Source organism: Mobula birostris, chromosome 18, assembly GCF_030028105.1.
Source record: "Mobula birostris isolate sMobBir1 chromosome 18, sMobBir1.hap1, whole genome shotgun sequence".
Lineage (NCBI taxonomy): Eukaryota > Metazoa > Chordata > Chondrichthyes > Myliobatiformes > Myliobatidae > Mobula > Mobula birostris.
In genome coordinates, this window is record NC_092387.1 from 30475861 (window position 1) to 30489907 (window position 14047).

Consider the following 14047-nt stretch of genomic DNA (forward strand, 5'->3'; position numbering starts at 1 on the left):
CCACAGCAAAATGAACAGAAATCTTCAGCCTCAGGAAGTTTGAGTAAAACCACAAAATGGACCAAAACAGGAGTCAATGTTTGAGCAGGTTCCTGAGATGTTCCTTCCCACAGACAAAGACTACTACCCCGTGTTCAAAGACCAGAATCCGTTATTATTGCCACCTTATAGGACATGAAATTCTGTTGTTTTATAGCGCAAAGAAATGAAGTTACTATAAATTCCAAAAATAAATAGTTCAAGATTAAAGAATAACGAAGTAGTGTTCATGGGTTCAAGAAGCATTCAGAGATCTGATGATGGATGGGAAGAAGTTGTTCCTGAATATTGAATGTGGACCGTCACGAATGGCTTCTGTCCTTAGCTCTTGGAGAGGCTGTCATTGGTAATTTGGGCTGCAGATGAGGCAGAGGTCATTAGCGTGTGGCTGGGTGTCTTATGCTCCTATGCTCAGACCCCTGCCTTCAAGGGACTGTAGAGATGTTTTTCTACAGCCACTTAGCAACAGGAAACATCATGGCTATGAGGGAGGACGACGAACACACACTGATGGGAAGAGTGAGATCCCAATGTCTCCCAAAATTTTTATTTTTTTAGAATTAATTTTAATCTATCTGGAAATCAAACGCAACAACAACAACAAAAAAGAATTATTGTTTATACCCTGCCTGGTTATTTTTTTCTTGGCCTTGAACCATAGAATCATGGAGTCATACGGAAAGGAAGCAGGCACTTCAACCCATCAGGTCCAAGCTGACCTTTGATATCTGTCTAAACTAATCCCATTTCCCAGCACTTGGCCTGTAGCCTTCTGTACCTTATCATTTTAAATGTTCCTTTCAACATTGTTGTGAGAGTCTCAGCCTTCACTGTTCTTTTGGGCAGTGCGATCCACAATATGGCTGAAAACTTCTTCCTCAGATCCTCTCTAAAGCACCTATCCATTACTCTCTGGTCATAGACACCTCTTGCTAAGGCTCTGGCCATCTTCCCAACTGATCAATATCTATCTATTATAAGACTATCAACAATACCACCATTTTTCACTGTAAGTTACTGATTAAATTCATATCCAGATTATTAATGTATATAACAAACACTGTGAATTCCAGCACTCATCCCTATGTTACACCACAGGTCACAAGCTTTCAAGCACAAAAACAGACTTCACCATTACCCACTGCCTCTTCTCACGAAGAGGTTTTGGATCCAATTTCCAACTTGCTTTGGATCTCATGAGATTCCTTAGGTCCCTTTTGGACATTTTCCTGTATGGAAGCTTGCTAAAAGTCTTAGTGGTCCACGTAGACTGCAGTGATCTCATAAACATGTTTTGTTATCAATACAAGAAATTAATTTACATTGGTCAGACAGATTCTCTCAACATCAAAGCCACCTTTGATCAACCTTGGCCATTTTGTGTGTAATCTTATTCCTTGGCAGTTTTTCCAATAAATTATCTTGGGATTCAATAAGGACATTGTTATTGGAGAAAGCAGGATGCACTTTGTAGGTCACATACCATGAATGATAAGGACCTAGGAAGTGGTGAGGAACTGAGAGACACTGGTGTATAGCTGTAAAGTTCCTTGAAGGCAACAGCTTTGCCAACTGATCTGGAGAGGGTCAAAGTCAAAGTTAATTTATTACCAAAATACATACTGTATATCAACAGATACTACCTTGAGATTCATTTTCTTGCTAGCATTCACTGAAAAATAAAGAAACACAATATAATTTATGAAGAACTATACATGCATAGAAGGAGAAGAGAAGATGGCAATGCGATGCAGCTCACAGCTGCCACTCCAGTGGTGATGTCTGTTATTTGTCAAGTAGGGTGCCGTGCACAATCCTGATTTGATGGAGACGGATGTGAGAGCACAAAGGAACATCTGGTGAAACTTCTGAAATGCCTGCTTCGCTGCTGCTGCTACTGTGTGGTCCAGAATCTCTGGAGGAGAAGGCCTCGAGTCCTTGGCTTTGCTTGTCGCTCAGCGGCCGGGGCGGGGTCAAAGCGCTTGGCAGAGGATGGTGCTCGGAGAGGCTGTGTCGGAGGGGCTGGTCGGAGGCTCAAAGTTTTCAGATGGACTCAGAGTCTGCTGTGGTCGGGTGCTTCCAATGGTGCTTCATTGGCAAATTGGCGGCGCTTGGAGGTTCATGGCGAGGAGAGTTTCCCTCTTCTGCCACCTGCGTGAGATGATGAGTCTATTTAGACTTTGAGACTTTTTTTTACCGTGCCCATGGTCTGCTCTTTATCAAATTATGGTATTGCTTTGCACTGTTGTAACTATATGTTATAATTATGTTGTTTTGTCAGTTTTAGTCTTGGTTTGTCCTGTGTTTTCTTGTGATATCATTCTGGAGGAATGTTGTATCATTTTTAATGCATGCATTTCTAAATGACAATAAACGAGGACTGAGTGTCTTCATAATCTAATCTAATCTAACCTAAATAAAGGCTGACAAACAACCAATGTCCAAAAGGCATATTGTGCAAACGTACATAAATAAAAAACCAAAATAAGCAATTAATTAAATCATACTGAGAACAGGAGTTGTAGACTCCTTGAAAGTGAGTTGTGGAATCAGTTCAGAGTTGAGGTGAGTAAAGTCATCCACGCTGAAGTTGAGTGAAGTCATCCCCTTTGGTTCAAGAGCCAGATGGCTGAGGGGTAATAACTTTCCCTGTATCTACTTTACTGTATGTTTTGATGTTTTGTTGTACATGTGACAAATAAAGCTAATCTTTCTGCCAACACAAACAGGTGGAGCAGCCCGAGTAGTCTACAACCCAATGGCGTGAATACTAAGTGTTCCAATTTTTGTTGCAACGAATGAGGTGAACCCAAACGCAGGATACAGGCACGGAGATTGAGTTAGGATGCAGACACGGGCATGAGCGTTGAATGGCAAACAGGAGGTAGTGCAGGAAAGCAGGAGGCAGGCAGAACTTATCTTGACACGGAGCGTAGAAAGGAAGGCAACAGACAAAACTTTTCTTAGCACGGAGAGACGTAGTTACACAGGTAAACCTCGGTGCTGAAGTAAAACTTAGACTACTTATCTTGACACGGAAAGATTGGGTTTCACAGGTAAATCTCGGTAGTGAAGCAAAACTTAGAACACACAATCCTAAGTGACCGGGAAATGTTAATTACCACACAAGCAAAACCAATGATCTGGCAACCAGTGGGTGCAAAGCCGGGGTTCTTATGTTGCAGGTCTTGATGAAAACCAGGTGTGCCGCCATCAAAGGAAATTAGGAGAAAATGGGGAATTCACGTTCGGAACCGTGGCAGTACATCCCACCCCCTCCCCCCAACGGGAGCCTCCAGGCGAACCACCAGGATTGTCTTGATGGAAGTCTCAGAAGAGGGAAGGGTCCAGGAGGAAGGAGCGGGGAATCCAGGTGCGCTCCTCAGGACCATATCCCTCCCAATCGACCAGGTACTGGAAACGCCTGCCTCGGCAGCGCACATTCAGTATTTGCTGGACGGTGTAAGCTGGGTAGTCGTCAATAATCCATGTGGGTGGAGGAGGTTCAGCAGGAGGGCACAAAGGGCTGACAGACACAGGTTTCATTTGGGAGACATGGAACGTGGGATGAATGTGCATGGATCTGGGCAGTTTGAGTTTGACCACTGAGGGGTTGATGATGCTCTCACTTTCGAATGGTTTGAGCTAACGAGGGGCAAGTTTCTTGGGTTCATTCTTGAGGGGGATGTCTTTTGAAGAGAGCCAAACCTTCTGGCCAGGCTGATAGTTGGGTACAGGAATTCTCTGGCGATTGGCCACCCTCCAGTTGCGGTCAGCTGAGCGGAGCAGGGCCGCGCGTGCATCCTTCCAGACCTTGTGGCACCGGCAGAGATGGGCCTGAACTGAAGGCACAGCAATGTCATCTTCATGGGCAGGAAACAGAGGGGCTTGATAGCTGAGGGAGCATTCAAAGGGAGACATTCCGGTGGCGGTGCTGACCAGGGAGTTGTGGGCATACTCCACCCAAGTGAGATGGGTGCTCCAGGATGACAAGTTGTTGGTGGATATGCAGCACAGTGCTGCTTCCAAATCCTGGTTTGCGCGTTCCATTTGACCGTTAGTCTGTGAGGCTCCAAGGGCTTGACAGAAGGATCTCCAGACTTGAGAGATGAATTGGGGGCCCCGGTCAGAAACAATGTCAGAGGGAATTCTATGAAGGCGCAAGACATGGTGGACAAGGAGGATGGCTGTTTCACAGGCAGTAGGGAGTTTGGGAAGGGCTATGAACTGCACGGCTTTGGAGAAATGCTCAACCACAGTGAGTACAGCAGTGTTACCATGTGAAGGGGGTAGTCCAGTAACGAAATCCAGAGCAATGTGGGACCAAGGACAGCTAGGGGCAGGTAGGGGACAAGGCAACCCAGCAGATGGTTGATGGGAGGCTTTCCCGCGGGCACACACGGAACAGGCGGAGACGAAGGAGCAAGTGTCAGCATCCATGGTGGGCCACCAGAAATGTTGCTTCAGAAGGGACAGAGTTCGATCGACTCCGGGATGGCAGGTGAACCAAGAAGTATGCCCCCACTGGAGAACCTGAGACTGAACAGAGTCAGGTATGAAGAGGCGATTGGGGGGAGGGGTGGTTCCATTGCCTGGGTCAGGTTGGGTCCGTTGGGCCTCTTTGACTATGGGTTCGATCTCCCAGGTGAGGGCAGTCACAACACAGGATGGTGGAAGGATGGTATCAGGGTTGGGAATGGTCTTTTTTGGTCTGCTATTTGTCTCCATGGGTGTATTGCTTGCATTTGCTGTGTTATTATTTGTGTCTTTCTGAGAACTCTGATCAACATGTTATTTGTTGCATATGTTGGTCCCTTTGGTTTACTGATAGGTGACGTGTCACAGCTATGGGTTGGAGCTTGTGGTCATAGATCCACGCGGTTCCTTCTCCGAGGTGTTCCTCGCTCTGATTGGATCTGGTAGGAATGTGGAGCTGCTTCCTCGTGCACGTACCCTTGCATGCACCATGTGCCAGAATCATGATCTCGGATTCGCACTTGATTTCCAGGCTTCAGGACTGGTAGGCTTTTCGCAGTCTTGTCACGATACTGTTTTTGTTTTACTTCCCTTTCGCTTTTGCCAATTTGACCTTGTGTGCTCCCTTAGGTGTCAACAAGTTTTCAGGCATTGGAAGTTTAGTGCGTATGCATTGACCCATCAGTACCTGGTCTGGTGAAAGACTATTCTGCAGTTCCACTCTTCAGTAAACTCATTAGACCTCTCTGGAAATCCATCTTGCACTTTCTTCAGGAGGCCCTTCACTACCTTGACTGAAATCTCTGCTAGGCCATTAGATTTTGGGTGATGTGGGCTTGAAGTTATATGTCGAAATCCCCCAAACATTGGCAAGAGATTCAAATTCACTGCTGGAAAATTGTGGACCATTGTCTGATACTACTTCAGATGGAATTGCATGCCTCGCAAACACAGCTTTACGGAAGGTAATAACTGCTCTACTGGGTGACCAACTTGAACTAAGCAGTGTTGCAACCTCTGAGTAATTGGAAAAATAGTCTGTTGCAACAACATGACTCTTCCCATTCCAATCAAACAAATCCTCTCCAACTTTGAAGTACGGCAGCCTGCCTGGTACAGGGTGTGTTGTAAGCATTTCTGCTTGCTGCTTTCGTCCGTAGGTAAGGCACGTTTCACATGAGGCGATATTCTGGCTGATGTCTTGGTCCATTCTTGAGCTTTACATTTACATTTTTCCTCACCAAGATGTTCTTCCTGTATCTTCTGGAGCACTTCCTTATGTAGCGACACTGGAATCACAAGCCTGTTCCCTTTGAAGACCATATCTTTCACTACCTACAGTTCAGCTCTGCATGCGAAATAATCCTGAATACCCATTGGACAGTCATTCTTAGCTGCTGACCATCTTTCTGTATTATATCTTTGAGTTCTTGTTTCATCTGGCCTTGCTGCTTTCCTAATCTGCTCTGTTCTACCAGGAGATACTGGAAGAAAGGTGACAATTATGTCAACATAGGCCTGCATATCTGCATTAACCTCTTGGTCACTCTTTTCTTTCTTGTTGACTGCTCAAGACAATGCGTCAGCAGCAAACATATATTTTCCCAGTCTGTAGGTCATCTACATATTATATTTCTGCAGCCTTAACAACATGTGCTATACCCTCCGGGGACAATCATTCAGTGGTTTGGACATAATTCAGACCAATGGTTTATGGTTTGTCTCCACTTCAAAAGTTTGTCCATCGATGTACTGATGGAACTTTTACATGCGTATTTGCTGACAAGAAGCTCTTTCTCTATCTGTGCATAGTTGGTTTCCACACTTGTTAAAGCCCTTGATATATAGGCCACAGGTTGCCATGTGTTATCATGCTACTCCAGTAGTATTGCCCCAAGGCTGTGTCTGAATGCATCAGCCAAGATCCTACACACCTTTCCGGATCATAAAACTTTAGCACAAGCTCTTCAGTTATGAGTTTTTTTTAATGAGAAGAACACTCTTCTTTGTGAGACCAAATCCACAAAGAATTCTTTCATTTCCTCATCAACTGTGCGTGCCTTCCTCTTGGGAGCCCCAGCTTTGCAGTAATTTGCAAAATGATTCTTCTTCCCACAATTATTGCAGGACTTTCCATAAATAGGTCAGGTTTTTGAAATGTGACTACCTCCACATTTGCTCCCGGAAACTTCAGCCATTGCTGTTCTGCTATTATCCCTGCTAATCAACTTTGGCCAGCTCCTCTCTCATGGCTCTGTATTTCCCATTACTCCATTGTAATATTGATACATTTGTCTTTTAGCTTCTTCTTCTCAAACCACAATGAGAATTCTATCACATAGGACACAGAACATTACAGCACAGTACAGGATCTTCAGCCCACGATGCAGTGGCGAGGTTTTAACCCACTCTAAGATCAATATAACCCTTCTCTCCTACACAGCCCTCCATTTTTCTATCATCCATGTGCCCATCTAAGACATTCTTTTATGTCCCTAATGTATGCGCTTTTACATCACCCCACCACACACCCACCACTCTCTGCATTAAAAAGCATATCTCTTACACTTTTGTTATGACTGTGATTGAAGTCACGTACACACACACACATGTATATAATAATTTAAAAACATTAAACATTCTGCAGTCCGCAGGCAGACATGTAGGACTGGATGGAGAAGCAGGTAGAATTGGCAGACCAAACAATCAGTAAGTTCAGGACAATGTAAACATGCCCTGGATTTGCTTCCATCTGAATGGGGAGATGCCAGTAATCCATTCTTAAATCCAGTATTTACCAGCAAAATCAGCCATTGACAATGAAGAAATTGCAGGAACTCTGAAATCGAAATGACCATAGTTGGTAATAATTATTCAAACAGGCAATCAGCTGTGGAGAGAGAGAGAGAGAGAGTAATTTTGTTTCACGTTCAGGGCCTTTATCAGCATTCTCCGTTTCTAGATTAAGTCATTGTCATTCACAAGTGGCAAAGGACAGCACAGTTATGCAGAAGGTGGAGCTGCTACCTCACAGCTCAGCAACCCACGTTCAGCAAAGACCGCCAGTGCTAACCACGTAAGGACCGTGTTCTCCATGTGTCTCTGTGGGATTTTGCTGGGTGCTCCAGCTCCTCCCACGTTCCAAAAAACATGCTGTTGGGTAGGTTAATTGTCTGCTGTAATCACTCCATACATATGGTGGCAGAAGAAATAATGGAGGATTGGTGGGCGGGTGAGAGAGAGTAGGTTACTGAGAAATAAATGGAGAATGTTTGCTCTGTGTTGGTAAGGCTTTGAAGGGCCAAATGGTTGCATTCCATGTCATAAGATGAAAACAGAGACACAAGATACTGCAGATGCTGGTATCTGGATCAACACACAAGGCACTGGAGGAACCCAATGAGACAAGCAGTATCGCTGGAGGAAGATGCACAATTGTCATTTTGTTTCAAGGCCCTTCATCGGGACTGACCTGATATGAAAGTTCCTCCAGCAGGTACTAATTCCTGAAGGTTGATAACTCGGGATAGATATGAGAACTCAATTCTGATGTAAATGTTATTTATTTACTAAGATACAGTATGGAACAGGTCCTTTGAGCTGCCCAGCAACCCCGATTTTAAACCTAGACTACCCAGGTGCCAATTTACAATGGCCAATTAACTTCTCAACCTATTAACATCTTTGGATTGTGGGAGGAAACCCACACGGTCACAGGGATAAAGCACAAACACCTTACAGAGTGGCGGGAACGTGAGACGTTAACTTTTCTCACCACAGATCCTGCCAGACCTGCTGAGAGTTTCCACTATATAATGATCACTGCCTCCAAAGGGTTTCTTTATCTTAAGCTCCCTAAACAACATCCAGTCCAGGATTGCTTTTCCCTTAGAGGGCTCAACTACAAGCTGCTCTAAAAGGCCATGTCTTTGGCATTCGACAAATTCACCCTTTTGGGATCCAGCACTGACCCGATTTTACCATCTATTGTATATTGAAATTCCGCATTACTATCTTAACATTGCACTTTTTACATGCCTTTTCCATCTCCCATTGAATTTGCATCCCACATCCTGGTCACTGTTTGGAAGGACTGTATATAAATCCCATCAAGCTCTTTTTACCCCTGCAGTTTCTTATCTCTACCCACAAGAATTCTACACCTCTGTCAACTTTTTCGAAGAATTTCATTTTATTTTTTTTACCAACAGAGCCATCTACACCCTTGACTTACCTGCTTATCCTTTCAACACAGTATCTGTCCTTGGATGGTAAGCACCCAACTATGATCTTCTTTCAGCCACTGCTCAGTGTGTCACACAATGTCATACCTGCCAATCTCTAAGTGCCCTACAAGATCATTTACCTTATTCTATATACTAATATAATATTCCCATATAACATCTTCTCTCCTTATTCATCGCTTTTTTCAATTTTGCTCCCATGTTACACTTCAAATTATACCCACTGACTGGAGTTTTGCTCTATCATCTGCTGTCCTTCCTCACAGTCTCACTATACACTGTATCTACTTGCCTGCCAACCGCCACATCCCCTATCCTATCACTCTGGTCCCCATCCTCCTGCCAAATTAGTTTAAACCCTCACCAACTCCAGCAAAACCTGCCTGCAAGGACACTGGTCTCTCTCGAGTTCACATAATCTGTCCCTTTTGTGTAGGTCATCTGAAACCCTGCTCCTGCACTAATTCCTCAGCCACCGATTCATCTGCAAGGCTATCCTATTCTTACCCTCACTGGCATGTGGCACCAGCAGCAATCTAGAGATTACTACCCTGGAAGTCCTGCTTTCAGATTTCTACCTAATTCCCTCTTCAGGATCTCTTCCCTTTTCTTACCTATGTCATCGGTACCAATATATACCATGACTGCTCGCTGTCCCCCTATAGAAGGCTGTGGACCCAATCCGAGACATCCCTGACCCAAGCAACGGGGACATAACATACCATCTGGGTGTCTTTTTCATTCCACATAATCTCATGTCTGCTCCTCTAACTAGGGAATCCCCTGTCGCTACTGCACCCATCTTCTTCCACCGCCTCCCCCCCCCAACCCTTCTGAGCCACAGAGCCAGACTCAGCGCCAGAGACCTGACAGCTGCGGCTTTCCTTTGCTTGGTCATCCCCAGCAGTATCTAAAGTGGTACACCTGTTGTTGAGGGGAATGGCCACAGGGATACTCGGCACTGGCTGCCTATCCCTTTCCCAATTCTCTTTGTCCTGCACCTTGGGTGTAACTGCCTCCCTATATGTCCAGTTGATCATCTGCTCAGCCTCCTGAATGATCCAGTGTTCATCTAATTTCAGCTACAATTCCCTAACACAATCTGTAAAGAAGCTGCACTTCTCGCAGGTGTAGTCAACAGGGACACATCCCATAAGAGGAGCATCCCACTAGCCTGCCTGGCATTCCCTTTGCTCTAACTGTGCAATGAGAAAGAGCGAAAAATTAAATGAAAAAATCTACCTACAACCTTCACTTCTTCTGGCCGAAGCCTGAGCTCCCCACTCTACCAGCAGTCCACTCCTACAATGACCGCTCCACTTAAAACTGACTTCTTTTTATTTTCCCTTTCAAGGTACTTGATTATGTAAAATTCAACGTCTCCTCAGGAACTGTGGTACACAGGATATGCAGACTGCCCAGCTCACTTTTTTTAAATACTCACTCATGTTCCTCACCCCTTCATAAGCCCTCCTCCCTACACATCTGTCCCTCACTGTTACTGCACACCTTCCTCCCTACAGTTCTGTCCCTCACTGTTACTGCACACCTTCCTCCCTACAGTTCTGTCCCTCACTGTTACTGCACACCTTCCTCCCTACAGTTCTGTCCCTCACTGTTACTGCACACCTTCCTCCCTACAGTTCTGTCCCTCACTGTTACTGCACACCTTCCTCCCTACAGTTCTGCCACTCACTGTAAAAGATCCTAGTGGTGTGAGGTCCCAGGCTGCTTCACGCCCATCCACACACACTCTGTTAATGAATTAGCCCTATATTTCCTCCCAGTTAAAGGGTGAATGGATCTTCTAGACAGTTCATCTGCTCCTCCTAAACATTAATATTTCCAACTGGACTACAAGGTGTTTTCCCAAGGGGATACATTCGTTTGGAGCTTTCTACACTCACCATCCTCTGTGGAAAATTTATTTCAGGAAACCACCTTGGTCCACGTCCATCAGGCCGTTGTCAGCATGGTGAGTCCTGTAGGCTCTGTGTGACACAATGAATCCTGTGGGATTGTTCTGTGAGCGGACTGTCAGAACCACTTAGCTGAAAGCCCCATGACTAGAACTCACCAACAAGCAGGAAGACTTAAGACCAGCAATCAGAGAGTCTCTCCATTTCAGATTCTTTCTGCACAATTTAGAGTCTCACCGACAGTGCACTCCGCCCTCAGGATGGCTGTGATGGGAACAAGATTGTCAGCCTCCTCTTTATGGACTGTGTGCTTGCAAAGGTCTGGGAACTGCTGCATTAATCTCTATTGACGTTAATCCTGAGCAATTGTGTAACAGAGGACCCTAATCAATAGACACCTATCAAAAAGAGCTAATAGTGCAGTTCCTCCTGGTGTAACCAATGTTGGAAATCTCAAAATAAAAAGAGAACATTTTGCAAGGATTTAGCTGGTCAGTCAGCGTGTGAAGAGGGAAACTGTTTCACTATCCACAAAGGCTACATGAGCTGCTGTGCCCAGCATTTTCTCTTTGCAATCGTTCAGTCTGTGGTGAATCTTCGGGTTGTGAAGACCAGCTCTGTGTTACATTGGGTCCTAAAGATGGAGGCCAATTGAACTGAGTGGTTGAAGAAGAAATGAATTATAAACAAGGAGGCATAACTAAAAGTTACTGGCAGACCAGTCTTGTAACACCAGTAAATACCTTTTCAAATAAAAGGGACTGAAATCTGGAGCTTCCCAACTTCCTCTCACTCTGCCACCTTCCCCCACAAGCAGCCGGGACTGGAAGAACAGTACACATGCTGAGCGATTTCAGACTTTTGTATAGTTGGTTTGGTGCATTAATTGTAAACTCAGTTTGAAGTTAGTTTGATGAAGAAATGAGAGATTAGATTATTTATTAATCATATTTACAGCAAAACACACAGTGAAGTACAACCAATACAAGCTGAGGATGTTCTGGGGGCAAGCCCACAAGTGTTGCCACACATTCTGGTGCCAATATAACATGCCCAGGATATGCCGCAGAATAACACACATGCAACAGGCAGCAGGTGATAACAACAAAACAAACCCCTTTCCCACCACTCCCCCACCAAAAACACACACACACACAAAGTGGGTCAGTCAGCATCTATGGAGGGAAATGGAAAACCCATGCCTATGAATGGTCTTGACCAGAAATATCAACTGCCCATTTCCCTCCATAGATGCTGCTCAGGCCATGAAGCTTCAGAATTCCCTGCTGCATCCTATTTGAAGTGTCACCAGATAATTTGTTCTGTACCCGACAATATTTAATTTATGCACTTTACTTTGTTTATTTATGCGTAATTCATCTGTAGATTTTATTCTTACTTTCCTAAATTATTGTGTGTTATTGTGCTTTACACGCTGGTCTGGAGAAACGGTCTTGTTTGACGGTATGCATGTGTATAGTTAAGTGATAATAAATTTGGCTTGACTTGACTTTATTCTGCATGTTGTTGGTTTATCTAGTTCTACTTCAGTGTACTGTGTGTAATAATCTGATCTGTCTGAACAGTATGCAAGGGAATCCCAGTACATGTGACAATAATAAACCAATACCAATAATGATGAAATTTAAATTTCCTTTACATGCAAATCAAATCTAGAAAAGTTGTTAAGTATCAACAAGATTGGAATAACAAGGCCCAGGGGCGGCACAGTGGTTAGCCTCGTGCTTTACAGATCCAGCTACAAGATCAGGGTTCAATTCCCGCCGCCGCCTGTCAGGGGTTTGTACGTTCTCCCTTTTTCCCCGCGTGCTCTGGCTTCCTCCCACATTTCCAGACGTGTACGAGTTAGGGGTTAGTAAGCTGCGGGCGCGCCATGTTGGCGCCAGAAGCATGGCGGCACTTCTGGGCAGCCGACGTAAGTGACGCGTTTCACTGCTACGTTTCGATGCATACGTGACAAATAAAGCTAATCTTTTACATTTTTAGATGTCGCTGGCCAGAGGTGTGAAACTTGCATTGGATGCTGGTCAGCAGTGAGGAGAGGGCTCACGCTGGTTGCAAGTTTGACAGGGAACAGCCGGGGTCCTGAGCACCAGCAGTGCTGCAGGTTCCATTTCACACCTTTTCTCTGGGGTTTAAGCAGAAGGCAGTTCAAAGATCTAGATGGGGACCTTTCCTACAGGTTGCTGATTGAAAGAGAACAAAGCAGGCAGTGCCAGTTCCACTCTGACCCATCCCTACACTGCCACGCTGTTGGGGATTCTGTCTGGAGATGCATAGTAATACGGCAGTTTCTTATCCTTGTTACGTTCTGCAATGCGCTGTGAAATTTCCTGCAGGTGCATTCGGAATTTTTCCATGGCCTCCTTGACTGGTTTCTCTATGAAGTGTTCATCAGGATACGTTCCAAGAAACAGCTGAAAAAAATAAAGATCATAAATACTTAAACTCAAGTCACTGATTATCACCAGAAAGTATTTATTCAGCAGTAAAATGCTCTGAAGCACTGCACAGGAAAGTTACCCTGAGGAGATAAGCAGGCAGGTGGACAAGGTTTGGCCGCAGAGGGTGCTTTCAGGAATGTGAGAAAGACAAAGAGTTTACAGAGGAAATTCCAGAGACTTGGGCCAGGCAACTGGTGGTAAAGCCTCTAACGGTAGGGGGAATGACCTCACTGAAAATACTTTAAGACTGAATTGTAAGGGAGTGCATATAGCTTTGAGGATTATAGGGTTGGAAAAGATCCCAGAGATTGGATGGACAAATCACGGAGAGGTTTGATAACAAATGTGAGAACATTATGATCAAGTTATTGTTTAATCATGATCAATATTCAAATGCTCTTCGTATTTAAATACTGCACAGGAATCCCTCACTAGGATCCATGCACAATTTTGACACTGGGGTCAGGAATAAACAGGCAGTGGACCCATCCACGTCAACCTCCTCTGAGCAGAAAAATACCTCAGCTCTTTAGAGGAGAGAGTATCGAGGGAAAGGAGAGCAGCAGGAAGAGGGAAGCGACTGGAGGTCCAGAGACAGTACAGTGTCCCAGATGTCCCGCTCTGGAACAGAGGGTCCTCTCAACAAAAGGGGTGAATAGTTGAGGTGCAGCTGAGTTAGGAGGTGGAGGATAGAGAGAGAAAGGTTGAGGGAGAATGGAGGTGAGGGAAGAGAAAGGAGAGGTTGGAAACTGAAGGCCTGGAATAAGGAAAGGGAGGAAGTTTGATTTTTATTCACTTTGCACTGCAGCCTGCCATCTCAGTTGTATGCACAAAGCTAGCCCAGAACGTAACATGGCTGTGTTTTTGGTGTGACAGGGAGGAGGGAGCCAGCCTGCTGTTAGGG

At 44.9% G+C, this 14047-nt stretch overlaps 1 protein-coding gene across 1 annotated transcript in view; it reads right to left on the minus strand.

Annotated features, from left to right (window-relative positions):
• Positions 1-11592: 11592 nt before the first annotated feature.
• LOC140212023 (polyunsaturated fatty acid 5-lipoxygenase-like) overlaps positions 11593-14047 on the minus strand; it is an 88444-nt gene continuing 85989 nt past the window's right edge. The window contains exon 14 of the mRNA XM_072282392.1: positions 11593-13116. Coding sequence (XP_072138493.1) covers positions 12937-13116 — 180 coding nt within the window. The 3' untranslated portion in view covers positions 11593-12936. The remainder of the gene's footprint in view (positions 13117-14047) is intronic.